This window comes from Lichenostomus cassidix, chromosome 5, assembly GCF_008360975.1.
Source record: "Lichenostomus cassidix isolate B80296 chromosome 5, HeHo_3.0, whole genome shotgun sequence".
In the NCBI taxonomy this organism is placed as follows: domain Eukaryota; kingdom Metazoa; phylum Chordata; class Aves; order Passeriformes; family Meliphagidae; genus Lichenostomus; species Lichenostomus cassidix.
The window spans coordinates 48933139-48958958 of record NC_139486.1 but is presented as its reverse complement, the minus strand read 5'-3'; the positions used below and the strand labels follow the sequence as shown (position 1 = coordinate 48958958).

The window sequence follows — 25820 nt, the reverse complement described above, 5'->3', positions numbered from 1 at the left end:
TTTTTTGCCCTCCATCCTCCTAAAGCATAGCTCTCCTGCTTATATATATATATTTTTTTTTTTAAACAAAGCATGCTGGATGTGGTTAAGATGACAGTGATGAACTTGACTAAACTATAATTACTGCATTTTATTAGAACACTTATTTGTTTCTGAAGTATATCTTGTAGCAGAAGAATCAGAGGAAAAATCTTTAAAAGGACATGTAAAGCATTTGTTGTTCTCACCCTTTCAGCATACTCTGTCAGGTGCCCTGACATTATCAGGTAGTACTAGTACTTAGAGATTTAATACACTGTTCGAATTACTCCCCACTGGTGATAGGAAAAAATTGCTATAACTTGATGCTTCTCTAGGTGAAAATGGCTTACTATGAAAAAAAATTTTGTTTTTCTTTCTGAGATAAGAATTTTAACATCAGCTGTTTTTCCATAGCTAAGGATAAAAAAAGCTCGCAGGGTAATAAATAATTAATTAGAGAGATACTCTGAAAAAGTAGCAGATCTTGAGATTATAAAGTAAAAAACATAAACAGAGACAATAAGCAGGGTACAGATCAGGGAACTGCCCATCTCACAATACTATTTAATACGGTATTTTGTAAATTGAATGCATAGTGTCAAAGCTCTTGAAGGCATATCCACTGAAATACTCAACACTGGAGGTGCCTGAAATTCTAGCAGTTCTTGGAAAAATTTGGGACATGGGTCTTAAGTAACAGTTAACTGTCTTGTCCACTTGAATTTTTACCCCAGTATGCACCAAAATGAGTAAGATTTTATAAGATTATTTACATTCTTGTTATAAAAGAACACATAGGACATACATTGTCCCATAAGAGAATTCTTAAGAAACCCACAACAGTGTAACTTAATTCAGCTTGGCCCAAAGGTACTTTGTTGTGAGCACACTTTGTAAATTAGATTGTTAGTGCATTGTGTATTGATGCAACTTTGGGAAAAATTAGAGATTTGTGTGTTTTGTAGCATGTATAAGATAATTCCACAAGAAAACAGTAAATTACTGTCTCTCATATCAAATTTGTACTAGTATTAAGTTGTTCAACCTCTTCAGTGAGTTCCCAAGGGAATTTCAGCGTATTGTGTCAGACCTTTTTCTCTGCAAATTAATACTGTTAATGAACGAGTTGTAAATAAAACTAAAATAGGCAATTTTCTTGTTTCATCTTTGCCTTTGGGTATTTGGTCTTGATAATTCTACATGGGAAACCATAACAGGACTGTGGGGATTTTTTTCTCACCTCTACTGTTGATAAAGGTGACTGTCAAATTCTAGTTTATTAACACAGTGGATTTTTACAGAACCCTACAGAATAACCAGCTGAAGACTGTACCTAATGAGGCCATCCGAGGATTAAGCGGTTTGCAGTCCTTGTGAGTTTCCTTACTTCGCTTTTGGTTTTCAATTGTTCTCCAAGTTCCACTTGCCCTCTGTCTGTACACCTTTGCTTCATTTGATAGAGTTATGAAGTATAATGATGTGTGTGTAGAAATGTTTCTGATAGTGCAATTGGAACTGCAACAAAGTTTCACAAGTAAAATTCATTTGGAACTTTGTCATCTTTGGTGGGGTGACACACATGCAAACTCTTTCAAAACTCTAACACCAAGTGTGAGGTTGCTGTATGAATGCAGTGGTGGTGTAGTTAAATTATCATCCCTCTTGCACATCCTGAGATGTTTAAGCAATTTTGAAATGTTGTCCAAAAATGAATGATGCCCAAGTCTCTTGTATCCAGAGGAGGAAAAGAGAAGTATTACTTGAGACATGCATTGTATTGATTTTACGGGAAGATGTTGAAATCTCACAGACAGTTATGAATACATCAACCATTATTGCTAGTTGCACATAAGGTATTTCATATGTGTTTATACTATCTCATGGCTTACTATGTTTTATAAAGCATCTTAATCAGACCTTAATAGTTAGTTACAGCTCCCTAGGTGGTAGATGCCTATCACAGTGGTGAGGAGGAGGAGGTGGGAAGGGTTTCAAATTTTTCCTACTTCCTGCTTACCTCCAGAGAGAGAGAGAGAGGGTAAATTATCCATTCACTCTGTGCCAAAATTCAGTTTTCTGGCCCAAGATCCTGTTTCTTTTGGTGTTGTATCAGATTATAGATTTTGGAAAAAAACCCGTGGTTTTGCAAAATAGATTTGCAAACTGTTGCACAACTTTTGCAAAGATGCTTTTCTGCATTCCCTGAGCTTGGATCTTGGCCCTACTTCTCCTAGCTGCTTTGATATTCCAGTAAGCAGTGATTTTAATGTCTACATTTCACTCTTCTTTTAGCCTGTGAGTAGAAGAGAAAATACTTTGGTCTTGGTGCAAATACTATGCATCCTAATAAAAGCCCTTCAAATCGTGTGATATTTATAAACATGTAGTAATTATTATTTAAAACAAAACAAAACTTTCTTTCTGGCTTCTATCATTTCTGTGATGCCAAAGAGAGAAACTGCTTTAGCAAAAATGTTTGTGTGCAAATCATCCATTTCATTTTCAGTAAACATTCTTTTGTCTCTACATATTTACAGTAATGTTTGTTCTCTAATTAAAGTTGAAATTACTAAATCTGCAGTTGCTGGAGATGATAATTTGATAATTTTATGTGCAAAAGAGAAGGAACAAAATTTAAGGGAAAAATAATGAATATATAAATTAAGCCATTGCCTCTCTTTTTTCTTTAAATTCATATGTTTTTTAATATTTTTTGAAAGACTATGTTAGAGCCATTTTAAAAAAGCAAACATTTTAGTTTTGAAAAAACAGTGGGATGATAATGTAATATTGTATAATGTAATCATTATAATCACTTGACCAAAACATCCTTATAATTAAAATATAATAGTGACAATTTTAAATGTAGTGAGGTTTCTCTTTGTAGGAGCTTCATTGTTCAAGGGCAAATGATAAACTGTATCAATTTTAGGATGGTGAAAAAGGAGGAAATTAGGTTAATAAGTAGTAGCAAGTGCTTGTTACTTCTTTTTCTGAGGAAAACTAAATTGAAATTTCCAGATAGCTGTTGGAAATGTGGTGGACAAATCCAGTCTGGATGTCACTGGTATAAGAATCACGGACAATTCTGAGTTAGAAGGGTTGTTGAATCCAGCTCTCAAGTGAATTGTCCACACAGGGATTGAACCCATGATCTTGGTGTTATTAGCACCATGCTCTAACCAACTGAGCTCATCTGAAGCTCAGGAAGGTTTTATCATGTTTTTTTTTTTTTTTTTCCATCTACTGATGTGGATCAGCCTTTGGTTTGTCCCTCTCTGTTCCTGAGAATGATACCTGCATTGCAAAACCACTGTGATTTGTTAGAATGGGCAGGAATTTGATAGTAAATAGGGTTTTGAGACAAGTGTAGTGAGAAATACAACACATTTTTTCTATGCAATTTGTTTACTTCACCAGAATACATTTCTGTGATTTGAATGAATTTCAGGAAAACTTTGTTAGCATTACTCATGCATAATTACACTGGTTATGCATATCTCCTAGTAATGCAGATAGCACCTTCTGGCAAAGGAATGTAAAAGTGGTCCTCTGAATTTTGTGTCTGAACATGTCAGTGTCCTGCTTTATTAATGTATTAAAAAAAAAAAAAAGAAAAAAGTGGTTTATTCCCCCCCCAAAGGAATTTGTGTGGATTCGAAACTCGCAAGTTGCTGTGAGCTTCTTTCAAAACAAATAACTCTTTGCAGAATATGTGTTAGGAAACCTTCTTCTACTCTTTTAATATTATAATCTCCATCCCAAACCTGCAAGTTTAAACATTACTGAACTGACCCTCTTTTGGTGGTTTCCCAGTTTGCTCTGAAGTGTGGTTCAGGGGGATTTTTTTCTTGGTGAAGGCACAATTTACTAAATTCCTCGTAAAACCTTGTAGTATATTGATAATAATTTGATTTGAAACTCCTTTACGACTGTTTTCTATCTTAATACGCTCCAGTTTTTAGTTTCATCGGAAGACAGTTGCCACACTGTTGTATGTATTAACAAGCTCAGTAAACATACCTGGGTGGAAATAAAAAAAAGATGGTTACAGGAGCCTCATGATCACTTAGCTGGTGAGTAGCCAGCCTAGTTCAGAATACTAAATGACAGCTCTTTATTTTCTGTTTGCATTGAATATTTTCCCCAGCTCTGGCCTCCAGAAGAGAGTTAGAATAGAGTTCTTTTTGTGGAGGTGAAATGTAGCAAAATTAAGGAGTTTCACTGAGTGCAAGCTCGCTGTGTAGCACCTCAGAAAAGTTTATCTGGGAGGATATATCCTCACATTGCAAGGTGCTGTGATAGGTGGGATTGTGGGACTGCTCTGCCAAGAAGCAGAAGGCACTGCTTGTCCAGCTTGTGCCCACCTTTTGGTGGCAGAAAAACCTGACAAAGAGCTTCACAAATGTAAATGGTCTTGATGCATTTCGATTACCACAAAGCATCAACAGCATGTTTTTGCTCTCACAAGGCCATGAAGTGGTGTAGTGTGTATTTTAGATCTGGAAATGGTGTCAGTGAGGTTTATGGGCAATCCAAGGGTCATTCAGAGAGCCAGAGGTAGCACAGCAGTGTGCTGCTCAGCAGTGTGCAAAGCTGCTTCCTGGGAATGACCAGGAAGCCATTAAAGAAAGTCACTCCTTTAAAAGCCTTGGCATATTTGGCTGTGATGACTTATTTGGGTAACATGGCTTGTTCTGAGCTTTTATCCAGAATCTGGAAATTTGTAAAATGGGTCTGTAAACTACAGCAATTTCTAGAGTTGCTCTGATTGGCTGCAGAAACCCAGCTACACAGGAATTCTAAGTCATAGCACAGAATATTGTAGTACAGTCCCCAGTGTGTGACAAATGTTGGAATTACACTATTTAAACAAAGACTTTCAGATACTTTACAAAGGAAAACTTTATTCCACTTGAATTAAAAAACCCACAAACCTAATTGCCACTGTGCATTTCCTATCAAATCTGGGAGTCTTCTTTTAAAAGTGTGTCAATATCTGCTAATGTATTGAGTATGATTTGTTATAATTGCAGTTCTACTGTCCCAGCACATGTGCACACATGTCCACATGCAGGGAATATTAGAGCGTTCTGCAGCAAGAGTTCAAAGCACTGCAGCTTAGCTGCTCTGCCAGATTGCTAAATTGTGGGATTTGGGATCATGCCAGTGTGATACTCAACTGTGATAGCTCCTGCCTTTCTTGTTGTGTGGGTGTTCACCTGAGCTGCAAGGGTAAGTGTCTTCATGCATGTGGTCAGCAGTCATTTTCTGCAGTACCTGGTGGCAGTTCTGGCTCCCTGAACAGCCCAGTCTGCTCACAGCAGGATCATAACCAGTTTTTCAGTCTGCTTTCCTATCTTAGGAGGCTGGAGCAGGCTTGAGACAGGATAAGGCAGGAAGCATAAATGTGCTGAACTGGGATGGGATTATATTTTCTGGGAGTGGGAATCATCTTGACCCAGGCAGGAAGGATTAAGGTCCTAATGCAGAACTGAAATGAATGAGAACAGAATGATGCTTTGCAGGGTAAAAATGTGTGGTAAAAGCATGGGGACAGAGAATGGAGGCATATTTCTGTCAGGACACCTTTAAAGTATGCACTGTAGTACTTACCAGCTACGGTCTTGAATTTCCAGCTTTTTTTGTATTTTAGAAATGATTCCTTATACAGATCAAGTTATTATCTGTATTTATTAAAAAAAGTCAAATTAGAAACATTTTGCTGGTAGTGAAACTGGCCAATTTTAAGCCATAGTTCATGGTGGTGACTATTTCAGTAATGTAAACCATAAATGCAAAATGTGTCAGAAGGGAAGATCCCTGAATTTGGAGAGGACAATGCAAACATAGTTTTAAATCAAAAAATACACAGTTCTGTTCTAATTCTCCTATTTTCTTCTTAAAGAGTACTTCAGGGCTCCCGTTGATAATTTTGTGATTCTGGATTTTAGAGTTTAAAAGGACAAGAAGTATCTGTAGGGACAGTAGTGTCTGGGAGCCTATGGAAGGTGTCATCAACAGCAATGACTAGACGAAGTTAAGCCTTAAATGGTTTTATGTGTAGTATCTACCTCTAACAGTAGCAGGTGTCTTTTTAACTAAGCATGTTTTAATGGGTTGTCTTCAGAGGTTTTCTAGTTTCCTGCTTTGCTGTTGTTAAGGGGTTAAAGGGGAATCAGCCCTCAGGTTTAGTCTGTGTTAAGATATGGGATTAATCAGAATGGGAAAGAAGAAATGGGTATGTTTTCTTTTTAACCTGCAAAACCAATACAAACTTAGATACACTGAATATGTTTTTCTTCCTTGAATATTTAGAGTTAAGAATGTATAAGAGCTCTTCTGAGCGTATTCGATTGGCCTGAAAAATCTTTTAATATACTGCGTTATATACTTCTCATACTTGCTGAATGATGAGAGTTGTATTTTTTTATGCCACCTTTACCTTTAGAAGCTGTTCTGATTTTCTTGAAAGTGAGGTATGGGATGTTTCTTGGGAACTTCAGGAATTTCTGGGATTATTGTAGCTTTTTTTTTTAACTGTCTGGGCTTGCTTAAGGAATTGGTAAGTTTAAATAAAATTAGGGAATTATTTAGAGATTGAATTGAATTATCAGAAATTTAAATGAGATGGTGAAAGTTAAACAGCATGTAGGCAAATATTAGCTGAATCCTCTGTGGGTAATTTGCAGCAAACTATGACCTCTGACTGGTACCATCTTAAACATTTAGATGGAAGGAACAGATGTGCTGGCACATCAGTACTGGTGATTGAAATAGCTGTGGCATGTATCATTAGTTTCTGAGGGCTGCTGTAAATTTGTCTTTGAATAAAGCAAATCCTTGTAGTGATGTTCTCAACACATAATGCACAGAGAGCCACTGCTTGATACAGTGAGCAAACTTTCAGAGTGTTTTAAAGTACCTCTGTTAACATGGGTTATTGCCTCCCATTGTAGCAGGATTTCCGAGATACCGGGCTTATCGGTACTCAACGTCAAAACCTAAAAATCTACTCCACTGTTACTGGAGTGATTTCTTTGTGGTTTTTGAAGGAGCACTTTAAAGAGCAAAGTTCTTTAATGATTGCCATTGAGCAGAAGTGGTTTAACACAAGAGCTGGGAGTGATTTGCCTTTTATTAACATCAGCAGTAAACTCCTGCTAGTACAAGGCTGTTAATTAGGCTATTAGTACAAGGCTGTTAAAGTTTCCTAGTTGCTGAAGCCTGGAAGACTGCCTGTGGTCACTGATGAGAGCTAGTGAGACTGGGAGGCTCACTCTGTCCTGGAGGCCTCTCAGGTGTTACCTATAGGGGATGCAGGCAGTACAGCAGTTGCCCTAAGCACTGTGTGTACACATATATGTGAAATTTCATTTGTATTTGTGTGTTAGACTTGGAGCTTTTATTCATTTGAATTGAGGTAGGAGTTCATATTTTAGTTCTGGTTTCCTGAAAGCAGAGTCAATTGTTTGAATACCTTGCTATGTTCCTGTTTTAACAATCAAATACTGATATAAGAGGTGCTGAATGTTTAGGGTTCTACCATCCTCATGTTCTTTTCTTCTTCTGGACTTGGTGCTTGTGTGAGGAGGGAACTTGAGAAGTAATAAAAGTCAGGATGGCAGCTCCACAAGTGAACTCTTAATTTATAGACTAAAATGTAAAGGTCTCTCACAAGCCAGTGCCTATAAGAAAGCTGGAATTGGAGCTTCTGGAAGATTAAGGAACTAAGTGCATGCTGCAAGCTCTAATTTGCAGAATATACTCTTATCTTTAACAGTGTAATGGAAAAAGACAGTCTTTGTACAAAGTTCAGTCCAGGCAAAGAATATTGCTTCGTTAGTTATTGGAGCTAGTGAGTATTCCCTTATCCACCTTAAAGAAAAGTTGTGGCCCTTAGTTGTTAATATTTTGTGAAGGTTGTCAAATATTTCAGCTTTGCTTTTCAGTTGTTTCACCAACTGCTTCGCTATGTGCATTTTGCACTACATAGGAGCATTTCAGCTGTGTTTTGTGCATTCAGTATCATGTGGATAAGTTTTGACTGTTTGGAAGAGAGAAGAAAAACAACCATGGTGTATTAGGCTCTTAGGAGAAATGAAGGAACATAAAAAATTGTGGATGAGGCGAAAATGGCCAAATAACTTAAAAATTTGTCTTTAACTTTCCAAACTTCCATGCTTAATGTCAGTGATGGGTGGTGATGCTTGGTCTCACCTCATCTTTCCTGCTGTAGGTTGAAGAAAATGAACACAACAGATTGGATAGCTGTGAACAGTCATCAGTGTAAAGTATAGTTACTTGGGTACTTGATCCACCTGTTCTGGGGGACAGAGGTCTTGGCAAAGTAAGCTAAGAATGCAAGGTCTGACATCATCTCCTTGACTTTCTTTGCTCTCCCTGGCTTGAGAGTTCAACTCCCTCGTTGTGTGCATCCATCCTTCCTCTGTTCAACTCCTTCTTGAAGGAGGGGAGAGGAGGAGCAGGATGTGCTGCTTTTTTGTGTGCTTTTGTCTTTCAAGTCTCCTAGAATAAACGGAATTTAGCAAGGACCTAGTGGAAGTACAAATGGACTAGAAGAGTAGGCACAGTGATTGAGGCCTGTCTTTTGAGTATGCTCCTTCTCTTAAAAAAACCCAAACCCAACCCCTTCCCCCTCAAAAGAAAATCAGATAAAATAAAGGTGGGGGGAGGTGCAGGGAGAAATTGGAAGATTCAGATATGTTTATTCCATTGGGAACTAATTCTTTGATCTTCAGGGAGATGTGTAAATTTAGGAGAGAGGAGAGACAGGTAATTTCTAGTTGCTTTAGCCTCAGGCTTTTTTCCTCTCTCCCCGCAGCCTCTTTTTTTTCCTCATTTATTATCATCATACTTTAATTTCTCTGAAATGTTCTAGTCTCAGTGCAGCCTAAGAGCATTCAAATAGAATATTGTACACACCTGTCAGACCATGGGGCAAATGATAAGGGGATGCCAGTATATGAACCATAGGAATTACCTCTTTGATGTACAGTTTTAGAGCTAATGACGCCTCACTCATCTTAGGAGAGAACATTGACTGCAGACAATTTTGTTAATTCCCAATGTAATAGTGTATTTGTTGCTTAATTTGATGTATTTTTGCACTTTTTATTACATGGGAATTCAGCTGCTGACTTTTTTTCCCTAATAATTTGAAATATACAAACCACTCTCCTCACAACAACAAAACTCTGTTTTTAGGAAAAAGATTCAGTGTGTTAATTTGTGATCAGGCTTGGCTTCTGCATTAATTCTTGGTCAGAGTTGTCATCTCCCTTTGAATTCTGCATGTCCTTCAAGTGTTGGGATCCAGATCTGTAATGGTTGTGCCTGGAATCAAATGCAGTAAAGTCACTTGGTCCACACTGCCTGCCCAGAGAGGGACAGGATGAATGGCTGGAGGAAATTACTTCTGAAACTAACCCAACTAGACTTTCAGGAGCATGTCTGATCATGGCTTTAGAAACCAGAGAATGCTAATGTAATTCCAAACCTGTGCTGATTTGTATCATAATGAGCATCCATGCTAATGGAGGCAGATATGTGTGTTCTGTTTCCCTGCACAGCACCACAGTGCACCATGGCTGGTACAGCAGTCGTTTCAAGTCAGTTGTGAAAGGTGCTTTCTTTTGTGTTGGCAGCAAAGTCACCGTGGTTCAGCTGTATGTTGACCTAGAGAAAACAGCCTTTAGGTCAGAGGACAGTCAAATATTGCCTCGTGCTCTCTGCCTTATGCCTTCTCACATCCATTACAGTCCAATTTTTTAATCTCATGGACTATCATTGCTTTATGAATGTTTTTCTTCTTCCTGGGATATTGAATAACCTTTGAGTCCCAGACATATCCTCTCTTGATGACTGCAAAAATTAACCCTGTGGTAGCTGGAACCAGGACAGTTACTATAGCTAATTTTGCAACTGACATTCATTTGGGGAAAAAGTATGATGGCAAATCCAGTGAGGTACAATAGTCAACAGTGCTGACATGCTATTTTGCATTTTCTTATGGGGAATGTTAGAAAAGATTAGGTGCAAGAGTGCAAGAAATCTCAGTTTTAGTTGATGTTTTATTTGTTGGGATAATTCATAAATCTGCCTTTGTTCATGAATGACTTTTAATAATCTTGTTCTTTAAAGTAGTTGCTTAGTTACTGTACAGCAGTACCACAAAACAGCGTGCAACAGTACATGATGCTATCAACGAAGTAGCTTTAGGAATAATCTGTTCAAATGAGTAAATGCCTCTGTAGTGTTTCGTATGCTGTCAAGCTACCGTTTTAAAGACTTGTTGCAGTGTTAGCAACTGGGGGTTTTGTGGGGAGATGCCTTATAGGATTATCAGTTCATTTTGGTTAGCTGATTATAAGCTTATCAGTTCATTAAAATGTTTTATTTAAAATGTTTGAAAAGTTTATTATGGAACTTCATTTTATGGGCTCTTAATTTGCATTGAAAGGGTTTTCATGCATCTTTCAATAAAACTTCAAACTTTGCAGTATTGAATTATTTCCATGAAACATACATAAGCTTGGAAAAAAATGTTTATGATTAGTAGGACTTCAACTGATATTTTTGCTGACTTGTAGTTTGTGAGTTTGTTGCATGAATTCTTTCTGTTGTAATACAGGCGTTTAGATGCAAACCACATCACTGCCATACCAGAAGACAGTTTCGAGGGTCTTGTGCAGCTGCGTCACCTTTGGTTGGATGACAACAGTTTGACAGAAGTTCCCATCTATCCGCTCAGCAACCTCCCCTCTCTGCAGGCCTTAACGCTGGCCCTCAACAAAATAACACACATTCCTGACTATGCATTTACAAACCTTTCAAGTCTTGTTGTTCTGTGAGTATTTGTGTTTTATAGGTCACTTTGCTTTTCTCCTCAGTTACAGTTTGATTAATCTAAAATGATTGAAAATGGTTTTTTCGCTATGTTTTAGCTCAGTTGACTCGTAACAGCCTACACTGCCAACATGAGATAATACCATGTATGCTAGAGAACCTACTGAAGGTTTGCTAAAGACTTAGTCCTAAATAAAAAGTCACACAGGCTGTGGGTAGTGAGATTTGATTTTTGACATCTCATTATCTAATGAATGTTTCAAAACTGTGCTTGTCAGAGAAAGCTTTCAGAGATACTAAAAGAAGAAAAAATTATCTGTTTTATCTGAAACCTGTTTCTTTGTAGTCTTAAAAATCTCCAAGGAATAATATGAAAAACTAGTTTGATTTCTGTGTTTAAGTCTTAGTTTTATCACATTTCTGGATAGTGATTAAAGATTTAAAATAGGTTTTCTTGACTGCAGGCAATCTATTCTGTTGCTGTATGAGGATGAAATTGACTGTCTGGAAGTGAAAGATATTCTTCTGTGTAATCTACCCCATGCAATGTTTTTTTTCTTAAACCATTTAACTTTCTTGATTTAATAGAATTGTTTGCTAATTAGTTAACTTAGATGAAATCATTCACCCATTTTGGTTTTTCTTTTTAGACATCTTCATAATAATAAGATAAAAACTATAGGAAAGCACTGTTTTGATGGATTAGACAACCTTGAAACCTTGTAAGTATGTTTCTTAAAATACTTTGTGGTCAGTGTTTATCTCATTCCCAGCTTAATCAAGGTTGCCATACTGGTATGATGAAGGTTTTGCATATCAGGCATTGTGTGCACTGTGCAACATATACCACTGACACTTAGGTCCAGCTCAGGTTTTGGAACTGAAGGCTGATATCAGTGCACTGCTCCACCAAAAACTAATTAACTACGTTGAGAAGCAGGTAAATATTAGTCTGGGTGAAATGTCATGCTGGATGATGTGGCTCTAATGTTCTTAGCCCTGGTCTAGCTGGTGTATCTTTGCATAGCACTCCACTGAGTCAGGTGGATAGATCACAAGTGTTTGAGTGGCCCCATGGGTGATAAGGGACAAATATTTGTTTCTCAGATTTCCTGTAGGATTAAACATGTATAGGATACATTGCCAAAGCTGTTGTGTGACAATAGGAGATTTCCAAGAGGGCCTCAGCAGGCTGTTGCTCCACTGCTCCTTGTCCTCAGCCTCTAGAGTGCCTCACTGGCAAGGAATGGCTTTCAGCTGCTTGGGTTACATTTCCCATTTCCCTTTAGCTCCCTCCGTGAATGTCTAATAAGCAGTATCTCCCTCAGCAGTGCATTTTTTTAATGGTTTGGAGAATGCTAAATAAATGAAACTAATGAATGAGGGCAAAGGCAAGCCAGTGACAACCCATGTTAACATGAGGAGCTTGCATGAGTCCAGAAATGCTACTTACTCCATCCTGTCATCCTCTTACAACCTCAGTTAAGTAATGAGGTGCTGCGTAAGTAGATACAGCTGATGTAAGACTCTGAAAATGTTTTTTGCCGGTTATAAGGAATCCCTTTTGCAGAGGTCCTGACATTACTGCTAGAATGGTGACAAGTTCACTGAGAATTCAACAGATCCCCATCACTGAGGTGTCATGAGGTTTCCCTGTGCTACTAACCAGTATTTATAATTGGTTTTGCTGCAAGGTCTGCTGTTACATAATGGCTTGTTTACTGTTTGTTTTATAAAACCTGGACAAAAAGTATCCTTAGTAAGATAATAAAGAGTAGTCATTTGTATCTACTTTTTTTTAAAAAATCTTTGAAATCATAGCTAATTTCCATGTAAATTCTGCTGAAGAAGAATCTGTGAGATACTGAAAAATACTGAGCTTTGCTGTAAGGAAATATTATTTGACTTAATAGGAATAATCCTCTGGGTAATACTAAATATCTTACCTAACTTATTAGCTGGTTATAAAGCATGTAAAACATCAGAAGACTAAATCTAAGTTGAAGTTATTCTATGGTCTAGTTAAAGGTGTTCTGAGAACTTTTTTTCTTTCATTGAACTGTCTTTTACAAAAATTATTTTGACAATTGCTACTGTTAAAAATTTTGTAATGTTCTTGCCTTGTTTCTTCTAGGGATTTAAATTATAATAACATGGTAGAGTTCCCTGAAGCCATAAAAGCACTTCCAAATCTAAAGGAGTTGTGAGTATTACTTATTCTCCCTTTTTACCAATTTTTTTTCTCCTTTCCATTAATAAAAAGGGGGAAAAAAATCCTGGATTTAGGACTGCTTGTCTCATTATGCAGCAGCCTAAATCAGATTAAGTTATGCTAAGTGAAGCTATAATTAAAAGAAAATATAATCATCATCTAGAGAGGGCATGTGTTAAATGATTTTGGAGTTACATAAGCAGGCAATTTATTCAGGAGAACCATTAACATAGATCTTAATCATGGTTTTGGCCTCCAGTAGTATATTAAGTACTCATTGATCATACATGTTTTCTTTGTCCCCTCCTTCAGAAATGAGTAAGAAAAGTGAAAGTACAGCATCAAGTTTGGTCAAAACAATTTCTTTCTAGTGAAATACTTTCAGTTTAGCTGATGTGCAGTAGGCAGAAATTGTGCCTTTGAAGTTATTCCTATAGTTTGACTTAGTCCTATTGCAATCCTGGTTTCAGCAGGATTGGGAATTGAGTAGATGTGAAGGAAATCATTGCTGGTTGCATCTGCTGGTGGTATAGTTTTAAATGTTGTTTCTTTGCTAATATCTTTAGGGGATTTCACAGTAACTACATTTCCATAATTCCTGATGGTGCATTTGCAGGAAACCCCCTTCTAAGAATGATGTAAGTAATTTTCATCCATCTATTTTTAGCCTTTAGCAGACAGTGACTGTGAGAACAACCACTGAAACGTGTTTTTCATTTCCCAGACATTTGTATGATAATCCTTTGTCTTTTGTGGGGAACTCAGCATTTCAGAATCTGTCAGATCTGCATTCCCTGTAAGTACTATCTTGACAATACAATACAATAAATGGGTATGAAATGTTGTGGCTAAGAACTCAAAATAAATAAATTTTCTCACTCCCTTTTACAGTTTTTTTGCAGTAAGTTCTAATAAATATTGTTATTGTTGGGAATATCCAGTTTCTTAAGAAGCTCTATTAAATATGCTCTGCAACTTTTTTTTTTTTAAAATTACCTTTCATAAGATACATAACCCCAGGCCACATGCTCAGATTCTTAGTTAAACAATCTGCAATATGTCCTCAGTGGTTTTTTGAGCAAGGGTGTACATTGTGAGAATGTTTTGCAGGTTAGTGCATGCATGCTCTTAAAAGATATCACTTCTGGGGGTGATGAATAAGCAAAATGGAGTGAAGACTTTGAACTACAGACTACGCTTTTCATACATGTATTGATAGCACCCTTTCCAGTTTCATGAATTCCAGTTGTTTGCTCATGGAGTAATAATATATTAAGCAAATGAATAGTATAAGAAGCAGTGAAAGAACTATATTTCACAGATAATTCAAGTGTAAAACTTAAAAGCAGTGAGAATATTAGAATGTCTCCTTGGTGTAAAAATCCACCTGATAATAAGATTGAATGTCACAATTCAGTTTCATAATAGTTTTCAGCTAATTTTCATGGGAATTTTTTTAGGGTCATTCGAGGTGCCAGCATGGTGCAGTGGTTTCCTAATTTGACAGGAACCATAAATCTGGAGAGCTTGTAAGTATCTTCTGCAGAAATAAATTCTTGGGTTTGCCTCTTGTGAAGTAATTGAAATATGATTAGTGGATTTGGAGAGCAACTGCATATAAGTTCTCTTCCTGTCAATAAATGTAATGATAGTTTTCTTCATTGTGATACCTGGGTGCTACTTGATGGTTTCTTTTAGTAGGGGAGGCTGAGAAAAGCCTTTGAAGAGGCCACTGATAATAGCCCCCCTTCCCCAGAGCTGAAAAGCAGAAAAATTGTCCTCTTCCAAAAAAACAAACAAATTTGGTGGGTGAATCTAGCACCCCAATAGCACTCTGCTCTTATAAATGCTTGTTATGCCATCTGTTATAAACAACACAACTGTTTATATGTGTGGGTTTGTCGGGTTTCTTTCCCACAGAACTCTTACAGGGACCAAGATAAGCAGTATTCCTGTTAATTTATGCCAAGAGCAAAAGGTGCTTCGAACTTTGTAAGTATACATATTATGCCTCTCTTCATGCATAAGAATGTTTTGAAAGAAACTTAAATCTAATTGAAAGCAAAAGTGTTGCTTTGCATTTTTCATCCTCGTAGTTCTACCGAAGTTGGAAATGTGGTTTCTTGGTTGTTCAAATCAAAATTTTCGGCAGAGTTGATGTAATGCCTTACATTCCTTAAAGAGAGTCTCCTTTGTAGGGATATTTCTATATTTCTTTCATATGTTACGAGAGGTATGTAAGGAGGTGCTGCAGAGACCAGTCTTCAAATTCATTCTGCCACCATTCATTCTTAACAGTAGTTATCTACATTCAGAGGTTAAGGAAGAATTTAGTTATAGTGCTTTGATTTTCTGTGTTCAGGAACACAGGAGAGAGCATCAGGAACCAAAAGAAATGGAGACGAGAATTAGGAAGAAGGCAGCAATACAAAGATATTACAAGGATACATATAGAAAAAGCAGTGAGGATGTGTTAAAATTAATGCAAAAACCCCCAGACTGGTAGCTGAAACCATTAGGTGGATGGGGACAAACCATGTTTGCAAAGGATACGTGCAGGAAAACGTGGAACAAAAGCAAATCCTGAAAAAGGGAGGAGAAAAAATACATTCTGTTTTATAGAAGAACAGGGAAGAAAGAATGATGAGATGGGATTTATTTTTAAACATACATTTACCTTTCGAATAGAAATTTTAAGATTGTTTGCTTGTTTCTAGTCTTTTTTTTTGCTGCATTGTTACACAGAACATTCTGAGCTTTCCTAGCTTTGTTTAAGCAGGTACCAGCACATTAAATCAAAATTGGAACCAAATTCATGCATTACATATAATTTATCCAGCTTATTCTAAAAAAGCAGGTTATGGATAAACTTTTTTAGATTATAACTCTCAGAATTCAGGGAGCTTGTATTGTATGTTTTTAGGGTATGTGTGTACCCAGATGTAGAGTTCACACTTGTGATTCCCTCTGTGATTTTCTCTAAACTACCCTTAGTTTTTCAGCACAATGCTACTAACAGGATGATTTTTCTGTCAATCTGTGTAATAGTTACAAGTGATGAGATGTTTCAAGTAAGAAAGGAATTGAACTAAGCACCCTTCTCCAATTTTCTGTTTTGAAGGGACTTGTCTTATAACAATATAAAGGACCTCCCAAGTTTTAAGGGCTGCCACACCTTGGAAGAAATGTAAGTAGAAATAAGTGCTGTTTATCTTTATAAACTCCTTAGTGTGCTGAGCCACATCCCTAGAACTTTTTTTGCTTAATGTTTGATCCTAAATTTCAAAAATTAGGGACAGGGAGAGATTATATGATGATCTCATATGAGGAGTGTGCTGGACAGAGGATTCAACCCCTTGTGTTTTCCTTAATTAGCTAATGTTTAATTGCTCCTGTGGCACCAAAAAAATTGAAAGAGACACCCTGATCCTGCATTTCATAGTAGTATTACTATGCACAGAAATGGAATGGTTAGAATATGTCTGAAGATTCCCTGCAGAATGGAGTTGTTCTAAGTTTCAGTGTGACTCTTCAACGTTCACAAAATTTTATTTTTAGCTTGAAAGTAATTCAGCCCACATTTAATAGTCTCTTCTAAACTAAATGAGTTGTGAATTGGGATTGGGCAGAGGTGCCACAAAAGTGCTACATGGATATATTATCATTGCTAATGCAAAATAAGACAGTCTGCCTGCAATGGGAGATGAGAAAAATCATTTATAAGGCTGAAGCCATGTATTAGCAGACATGAAGCTATCCCTTAATTTGAAATCAGCTAATGAAGTTCTGTTTCTGCTTCTTCCCTTTGCAGTTCCTTACAGCATAATCAAATCCATGAAATTGCAGAGGACACCTTTGAAGGACTATCCTCCCTTCGTATCCTGTAAGTGCATATATAGCTGCATGCTGAGTAAAACAAAATCATGTTTTTGCTTCCCATGTAAACTGATGTCAGGGTTTGGTGTTACAAATTCCATTGATGGCAAAAGGCCAGCAGTCAGTTTCAGCCCTGTTCTTTCTATTCTCCAATTTATTTTTCTAGCTTATAAAGATACTTTTATAAATACGAAGTCTAAAAAGTGCTATTTTTCCAGTGGTGCAGTATTTTGCATTGTAACTATATTATTTCATTATATAGTAGTTGTTGGAGAGATCCTATCTGTTTTCCTCAGGAGGAGCAGATAAGTAAACAAAATCATCCTCTCCCCTTATAACTCAAGCTATATTAAATTAGCAGGGAAAAAAATCCACAACTTGGCAGGTATTTTGAGAAGAATGTTATAATTCATGGTAGTCCAGCAGAAACTGGAGCTGGATTTGAAATCCAACAAAGAAGATGCTCTTCTGCTTGTTCTTTTTTGACTTCCCCCATCTCCCCCAGCATGTCCTGCTAGAGGTGCAGTTGTAACCAAAGTGGTCATCCTGGCACCCTCATGCTTGGAATAGGTGGTGCCAGAGCCAGCCTCTGCCTTGGGAGCACAGAGTGTGCTGGTAGTGTCAGAAAGGAAGGGAAAGGGAGCAGGAATGGGATTCAGCTTCAGTGATGAGGTGAAGCAGGATGCAGCTGCCATACCAAGGAATTTGGCTGCCATTGTGCCTGGCTGAATGGAAAGAGAGGGGATATGTTTTCTTTTCGTATAAAGGCATTATATGTTTGTCACCTTAGTTTTTTTTCTCAGCACAGTGGCTGTTACATTTGGCAAAACTGCTAAAATAATCTCCTTTGGCATTCATTGCAGGGACCTCAGTAGAAATCAGATCCATCAGATCCACAAGGGAGCTTTCATCACTGTTGGAGCTCTTCTTAACCTGTAAGTAAGCTGTTCTGTGCAGTCACCTCCTCTCTCTATCATTTAACTGCTGAGATAATAAATATTTTTAGCTTAAAAGTGATGTGTTCATCATTTGTTTAATACCTGTGAATCAGGAAGGCTCTTGCTAGCTGAATATATGCACGGCACACTTCTTTAGAGTGCCTGCTGCATTGACAGGCATTTCCAGACCACAGCCTTGTGGGAGACTTTTAAAGTCCTTCCCTATTTCAGTGAAATGTATGCTAGAGGATCTTCAAATTTACTTTGTAACATGGTCTTAATGTTCACGTTCCAGAGACCTAAGTTTCAATGAGCTCACTTCAGTTCCAAATGAAGGATTGAGTGGACTGAACCAGCTTAAACTCACAGGCAATTCCGAGATGAAAGAAGCTTTGGCGGCAAAGAACTTTGCGAAGCTCCGGTACGTTGGTAAATAACACCACAGAGTGCTTGCAGTACCAAGCAATGTGCTAATAAATGAAGCCAGTTTAGACAGTACTCAGGACAAATGATCAGGCCCTTTGCTGAGTCCTGTAGTACCTCAGTGTTGGTCCATATAAAGGGCATCTGACTGTTCTGGTATAGAAGCCATCTGCAGACAATTTTCTTGAGATCTTTTATATTTTACTCTTTAATTAGCTTACTTAATTAGTTTTCAGTTTAACTTCTACAGCAATGCCATGAACACTCATCAGAATTTGGTTTCTATATGGAGTAGAAAGAATAGTAGAGAGCTAAATATCATAACATCATCTTTGTGCTGCTCACTTGTATATATATCACCTGTCCTTTATCTCAGTGCAAGAGTTCATTAGAAATGGTTATACCTGATCCAATTTGAAATAGTTTTTATTAGCAGCTGTGAGAAAAAGATTATTTGAGTTTAGCATTGAAGTGTGCTACTTAAATGTTTTTAATAGATGGTAATCTTAACTTTGGTTACAGTGTTTAATGGTCTTCCTTGTTCTGCCTGTATTTCAGGTCACTCTCTGTACCATATGCTTATCAGTGCTGTGCATTTTGGGGTTGTGATTCTTATCTAAACCCTAATGCTGAAGATTCCAGTCACCAAGATCAAGGTGCCTTGATGGATCAAGAGAAGGGTAAATGTTTCATTGTACTTCACCAGCAGTATTGTTTCACACCAGAGTAGGGTAACACTGTATGTTGCCTTTGAATAAGGGAATGTGGAAACTGTGAATCTTTATAGGGATACAAAAGCAGTCTCTGAAATTGCTGAGCAATTATTTGCAAATCAACAATGCCGTGTTCCTTCTAAACATGTGAAAGGTATATTGGACACTCTAAGACTTGCCTGTCTGAAAAACAAATTAATTTTAAAAAAAAATCGAACTGCAAGTGTTGCTTCTGTCATGGTTTTATTGTTTTCAGTGTTTCGACCTTTCTGTTCAGACTTGTCCTTCCACTGCCTACTTCAGGCTCCATAGATCTTTCCCCAGTGATCAAAGATGCTGCTTTGTTACAAAGCCTTGTGAGCAGCAGTTTCTGCACTGAGCACTTGACCTTATATGGCAAATCAGAACAACTTCACTGTTAAAAGGCTCAGGTGTTGGTGAACTACTTCCATCCTGGGCAGCTTCACTGCAATTTCACTTATATTTTCTTCCTACAACACGTTTTTTACTTTTACAGCTGATGCGGATATTCTGAGAAACACGAAAAATGAGGAATTGGGACAGACTATTATTCACTGTACACCAGCAACAGGTAAATCTTATCATGTGCTTTAGCCACACTGAACTTCAGGCATGGTGTTTTGCAAAGAGCTGAGTGCAGAATTACATCTTTCATTCCTGGTAGTCATTCTGTACACAGAAGATTAAATTCTACAATGCTTTGGGTAAAACTTAATTTAATATCAATGTTGTTTTGGATGAGCAATCACAAAGATTTGACTCAGCTTTAGACACGCAGCACTTTATTGGAAAATGATGCTAGGGATATCACAGAAGTTTCTTTCCATAAGCAGAACAATAAGACTGTAGGGCTAATATTTGGAGTCTGCTGTGTTTAATGTAGTGCCCCCTAATTCTGCCTTATTTTTGCCAAGGAGATGTCTGTGGACCAGACTGTATGAATGGTCATCTGTTTCAGTGAGAGTTCAGCCTGTGCTTTAAAAGCTTAACTCAAACTGCTGTCTGTCACTGGTGGTTTTAACAAAGCTTGATGTCTTTCCAGGAGAGAGGATAAGGAACACTCACGTGATGTGTTCTCCAGCTCTGCTGTAGCTGCATTAACTGCAAGCAGAGGGCTGTTACTAGTAGCTGGAGTAGGCAGTAGCATCTTAAACTGTTAAAGACACTTGTGCAGTGAATAGTCTTATTGGCATACCAGATTTACTCCAATTCAGGCTTGAACAGTCCAGGAGTGTTGAAAGTCTTTGATCTTGCAATGACTATTTCCTTTCTAGGCAGCTTTATTTCTGCCCTTCTGCTTCTCTTACTCAAACTGCAATTTTCTGTACACAATTCCACTCAGCTCCTAAAGGACTTGCTGTGGTGCCTCTTACTTTCTTGCGTTTGCCACAGCCTCTGCAGAGGATTCCTTCCACACATCTTCTACCCTTTTTTTCTGCATAAACTGGAACATGTAGTTGGGGGGAACAGTATGCTTCCAATGAAGTTACTTCTGGATGAGCAGGAGTTTTCCAAGTCTTAACTTCATTCTCTTAACTACAATTCTATGTTACGAAAATCTGTTTATATTTTGAGCTAGCTCTGGCTTTAATATCCAGAATATCACAAGGATTTCTTGATCACAGCCAAAAAAACCTGTATTCAGAAAGTCAAATACATTATTGATGTAATTGTACATCATCTGCAAGTTAATTTGTTAAAGGTGCTTATTTGTTTTTGATCTCCTGTTTACAGAATGAGCATTCAGATGGTGTGTTACATGAGTTAAATTTTTTAAGTCTTCAGCTCTTTCTCTCTTTCCATGCCAGAAATGCTGTAGTAGGTCTAAAAGAAAGAGCTTGTTCTACAAGTTCACAATTTGCCTCATTTTTTACCAGTCCCTCTGGTGCTAACAAGTTTCTGTGCCATGCTGCCATCTGGTCATAAGATACTCCACCTGCCATGTAAGCTCTGAATCACTGCTCAGCTTGTAGATCCACTTTCCACTTTGCCTAATGGCAGAAATGGATTGCTGAACAGTTTGCTGAAGTAGCTGAAGTTCACTAAAACACCTGAGCATGAATTTTTGTCTCCTCCCAGCATAGGCTGGGAATATGAGTGAGAGTGGAGGGTAACTTGTAAAAAACTCAAAGGATAGCCAGACTTTGGGAGAAAGACAGGAAAGGGTTGGTGCGTTTTGTCAAAAGTACAGCTTGTAGAAAAATGGCTTAAAATTGATTTTTGCAAGCACAGAATTGACATTCTTAACTTTCATAAGTAGGAAGTTGTTTTTAAGTAGGTCAGCTTGGCAGGTATTGTTGTCATGTGAATGTATTGTGAAATTAATTATTCTGTCATTGATGTTTTATTTGGGAATACCTGTTAAAAAGGTGTTTTACTCTTGATTTTCTGATAATCCAGTGGGCCCCATTATTTTGTGCCCATAAATGAAGCTTGGTCATTTAAACAAACAATAAAAATTTTTTTTTTTTTTGCTTGTCAGTTCATTTATTTCTGGAAGTTGCTTTAGGCCATGGGACATTTTTGTACTGACATTGAGTCATTCTTGGCAGTTCTGTTCCTGCCCACATTAGGGATGGGTTGTCCTTACCTTTCCCCTGCCTAAAGGGAAGAAAGGCATGCACTGCACAAGCCAGGCTCACAGGCTGAACACAGCTCAGAAGCTCCAGCCTTTGCAGTTTGGCATTTTTCTTCAGCTCCCTGAGCAGTCCCCAACTGTAGGGAGGGATCCTGAGCTATTGTGCTTTGGACAATTAGCAGTGTCTAATGGGGGATGTAGGAGAGGTTAAATTCTTGTAATTATTACTTAAAATCAGTAGGATTTCCCTGTGGAATAAGTAGCAATTAGGAGGATTCGAACGGTAAGCAATAGTAGTGACCTTTTTGCCTTGTCTTCCCTCCTGTTATTTTGCTTGTTGGACTTTTTTATTATTTAAGCTGTTTTAAGTGGCAAAAGAAGAAGAAAAAAACCATTTTCTCATATGACTTTTCAAGTTCACAGTGCCTTTCAGTGGCGAGGCTGGGGGTCAGGGCTCTTGGTAAATTCCTGTCCCTATTAAGGCTGATTAAACTGAATTAGTCTGCTGTTCTACAGATGTTTCCTTGTGACCAAAAGTTACTCCAGAAGGCATGTTTGTGAATCTTTTTTGAGAGAACATGTTCCTTCTAAAAAATTCTTTTCCCTTACAAGGGGATTGTGAACATTAGTTTTTATATTTTTGCCAACTTTTTTTATGAAGCATGAAATCGACATAAAATAAAAAGTGTTTAGCTGGCACTAATAAAAGCTATTTTGAGTAGCTAAAAGGTAATTAAGTTTGTTTAGCTAGCTTGTTTATACAAAATGTTCTCAAGTGACCATTCACTGCAGTGATTATTATTTCAGGCATAATTAATTAGTAAATAGCTTCAGCAGAATAGTTTACTTTCAGCTGACCTATTTAGCAGTTCAGCTGTGTATTCTATTTGTGAATTAATGAGGAGTTCGCTTTTAAGACCTTTTCAAATTCTTGCTTATTAAGGCAGAGTGTTTGCTAAATTGGTTGTCCTTCTGTTTGTTTTTTGTTTTCTTCTAGGTGCTTTTAAGCCTTGTGAATATTTATTGGGCAGCTGGATGATTCGGCTTACTGTCTGGTTTATTTTTTTGGTTGCTTTGTTCTTCAACCTGCTTGTCATGTTAACAATATTTGCATCCTGTACTACACTGCCATCTTCCAAACTGTTTATAAGCCTGATTTCTGTCTCTAACTTATTTATGGGAGTCTATACTGGTATTCTAACTTTCTTGGATGCTGTATCTTGGGGAAGATTTGCTGAATTTGGCATATGGTGGGAGACTGGCAGTGGTTGCAGAATTGCTGGGTTTCTTGCAGTCTTTTCTTCTGAAAGTGCCATTTTTTTCCTGATGTTGGCAGCTGTTGAACGGAGCTTCTCTGCAAAGGAGTTTATTAAAAAGGGGAAAAGCAATCGCCAAAAACAATTTCAGATTGCCGCATTTTTTGCTTTCCTGTGTGCTCTGGTAGCAGGATGCTTACCACTTTTTTATAAAGCAGAATACTCAGCATCACCCCTTTGCTTGCCCTTCCCCACTGGAGAAACACCCTTGTTAGGTTTCACAGTAACTTTAGTGCTTCTGAATTCATTAGCATTTTTGCTGATGGCTGTTATCTACACTAAACTCTATTGCAACTTGGAAAAAGAGGATCTCTCCGAAAACTCCCAGTCCAGCACGATTAAGCATGTCGCTTGGCTAATCTTCACAAACTGCATCTTTTTCTGCCCTGTTGCATTTTTCTCATTTGCACCGCTGATCACTGCAATTTCTATCAGCCCTGAAATCATGAAGTCTGTTACTTTGATATTTTTCCCGTTGCCTGCTTGCCTGAATCCAGTCCTGTACGTGTTCTTCAACCCAAAGTTCAAGGAAGACTGGAAGTTGCTTAGGCACCGTCTGAGCAGGAAGAACGGAGCAGTGGCAATTGCCGTCAATGCTCAAGGGGGCTGCGTGACGCAGGATTTTTACTACGACTGCGGCGTTTACACCCACTTGCAGGGTAACATTGCTCTGTGTGAATGTTGCGAATCGCTCCTTTTATCCAAGCCCGTGCCCTGTAAACATTTAATAAAATCCCACAGCTGCCCCGCACTGGCAGTGGTGCCTTGCCAAAGGCCAGACGGCTACTGGTCAGACTGTGGCACCCAGTCAGCCCACTCGGACTATGCGGACGAGGACGACTCCTTTGTGTCAGACAGCTCGGACCAAGTGCAGGCCTGTGGCCGCGCCTGTTTCTACCAAAGCCGAGGCTTCCCTTTGGTTCGTTACGCCTACAACATACCAAGAATTAAAGACTGAAAAGGCTTTCTGCCATCAGCTGTTCCAATAAGGCGGTGTAATGCTTCGCAGACTGTTGCCTGTTTTGACCTTTCAAGCAGGAAGCACTTTTGTAATCATTGTTTAGTGTCATTTGTAAAGAAGGGAAGTGGGCAGTAACTTCTTGAGCCATACATTTAAAAAAATTGAATAAATCAATTGCCCTGACTGTAAATAATTGGTAAACCAAACTTGTTACCCAATATTTGTACTCTTTCCACACAATAGTGGTTTCTTTTATACAGTTTTTACATGCTAATGGTGTGTTTCCACATCATGCTGCAGTTGTATTTTGCTTCTGCTGGTGGTGAGGTAAGTTCTGTTGATTTTTTTCTTCCCCCCCTGCGAAAGCACAATATAAAGGACAGCTGTTTAATATTATAGAAATTATTTTTAAATGTGACTTTTCTATAATTAAGCAAAAAATCTATTTCTAGCTTTGTATAGTATATTCAGCATTGAATCTCAGGATGCATTTTATTGCAGGGCCAAAAAAGGGATTAATTCTCCCATACGTAACTGTGATAGCAATATCGGAATACTGTGTTTGTTTTGTATTTTAGCCAATGTTCAATTAAAAAAAAAGTTTGCTGCAGTAAAGTACGTGTAATCCACAATATTCTGTAGTTTCATTGGAATAAGAATATTAACAGCTGTCAGGAATAATAGGGTTGAACACGTTTTTCCAGTGATGATGCATTACTTCAGGTGAACCACAGCAAGTTTCGTCAGTATTACACAGCCAAATTGTACCATTGGAAGGAATGTCAACGTGTCGAGGTGTTAGCAGTGCTGTCACTGTACACAGCTCACGTCTTTGCAATAAGACTGGCTAATGCTCTGAAGCCTGTGGAATGTTACAGCACTCCAGTAACACCTATGTTTAGACTGAGATTTTAGGAAATGGAGGGAAAATGCAAGGCAATTTGGCAGTAGAAAAGAAAGCATTTTTCCAGTTACTTTACTGACAGTGAAGTACATGTGCAAAGTCACTGATTTTCACATAAATCAGTGCAATCTTCTTAAACCATTCAATTTCTGAGACCCAAATGATTTAAGTACAACCAGTGATCCATTTTTCTTATTTAGTTTGAAATATGATCAATACAAAGGTTTTAGCACATGATTAAGTAATTGTGTAAGGTTTTTGGACAATACGCTAAATGAAGAGTAAATTCACTGCCATCCCAGTTACTCTGGAGATATTCTTGTTAAGAACTAAAGCTAGATTGCTGTTTTGAAAATTAAACTGTATATACTGTTCATACAATGAATTTTTATCTTTGTATTGTAAGTTATTTGATAGAACCCATGATGGGGAATGTGGCTTCAGTTCATTTTGTTAATTAAAGCTACCTCCTAAACAATAGTGGCTGCCAGTAGCAGAATGTTTAAAATGTGGTTTATGTACTTTTTGCATTGTAAATAGACATGGTTGTATATTGTCACTATAATAAAAACAAGATCCTTGTATATCAAAATCATGTAGTTTGTACAAAGTATGGGAGGATTATTTACTGTATGCCGTTAATTTTGTAAGCCAAAATATTCAAGTGTAAAAGGGGAAGAAAACCATCCCAGAGTTGTTAATTCTTATATTTACACTCATGAATATTACATCTGCAAATAGCATGGAATGTTACACTGAAAGCAAATAAAGGGTACATGAATACCTATGGTTATTTAGCTCTGTTTTTCAAAAGTTAAAGCTGAAAATGGTGCACATTTAGAATTACTGAGCATAAATAATGCATCATCTGCTCTTGGCTACATGTAGTGAAAGTTTCAGGAAAGAACTGCCAGAAAAACAAGAAAGTTGCCAATTTACAAGTGGATTTATGATTTCATAATAATGCTGAGTCTTGGCATGCAAAAGG

General features: G+C 37.7%; 1 protein-coding gene across 1 annotated transcript in view; it reads left to right on the top strand.

The window, feature by feature from the left end:
* Window positions 1-25617, top strand: part of LGR4 (leucine rich repeat containing G protein-coupled receptor 4) — a 71062-nt gene extending 45445 nt beyond the window's left edge. Inside the window, exons 4-18 of the mRNA XM_085062970.1 lie at window positions 1323-1394; window positions 10676-10891; window positions 11541-11612; window positions 13025-13093; window positions 13669-13740; window positions 13827-13898; window positions 14563-14631; window positions 15023-15094; window positions 16224-16289; window positions 16914-16985; window positions 17842-17913; window positions 18212-18337; window positions 18898-19019; window positions 19570-19644; window positions 22649-25617. Coding sequence (XP_084919096.1) covers window positions 1323-1394; window positions 10676-10891; window positions 11541-11612; window positions 13025-13093; window positions 13669-13740; window positions 13827-13898; window positions 14563-14631; window positions 15023-15094; window positions 16224-16289; window positions 16914-16985; window positions 17842-17913; window positions 18212-18337; window positions 18898-19019; window positions 19570-19644; window positions 22649-23925 — 2524 coding nt within the window. The 3' untranslated portion in view covers window positions 23926-25617. The remainder of the gene's footprint in view (window positions 1-1322; window positions 1395-10675; window positions 10892-11540; window positions 11613-13024; window positions 13094-13668; window positions 13741-13826; window positions 13899-14562; window positions 14632-15022; window positions 15095-16223; window positions 16290-16913; window positions 16986-17841; window positions 17914-18211; window positions 18338-18897; window positions 19020-19569; window positions 19645-22648) is intronic.
* Window positions 25618-25820: the final 203 nt, after the last annotated feature.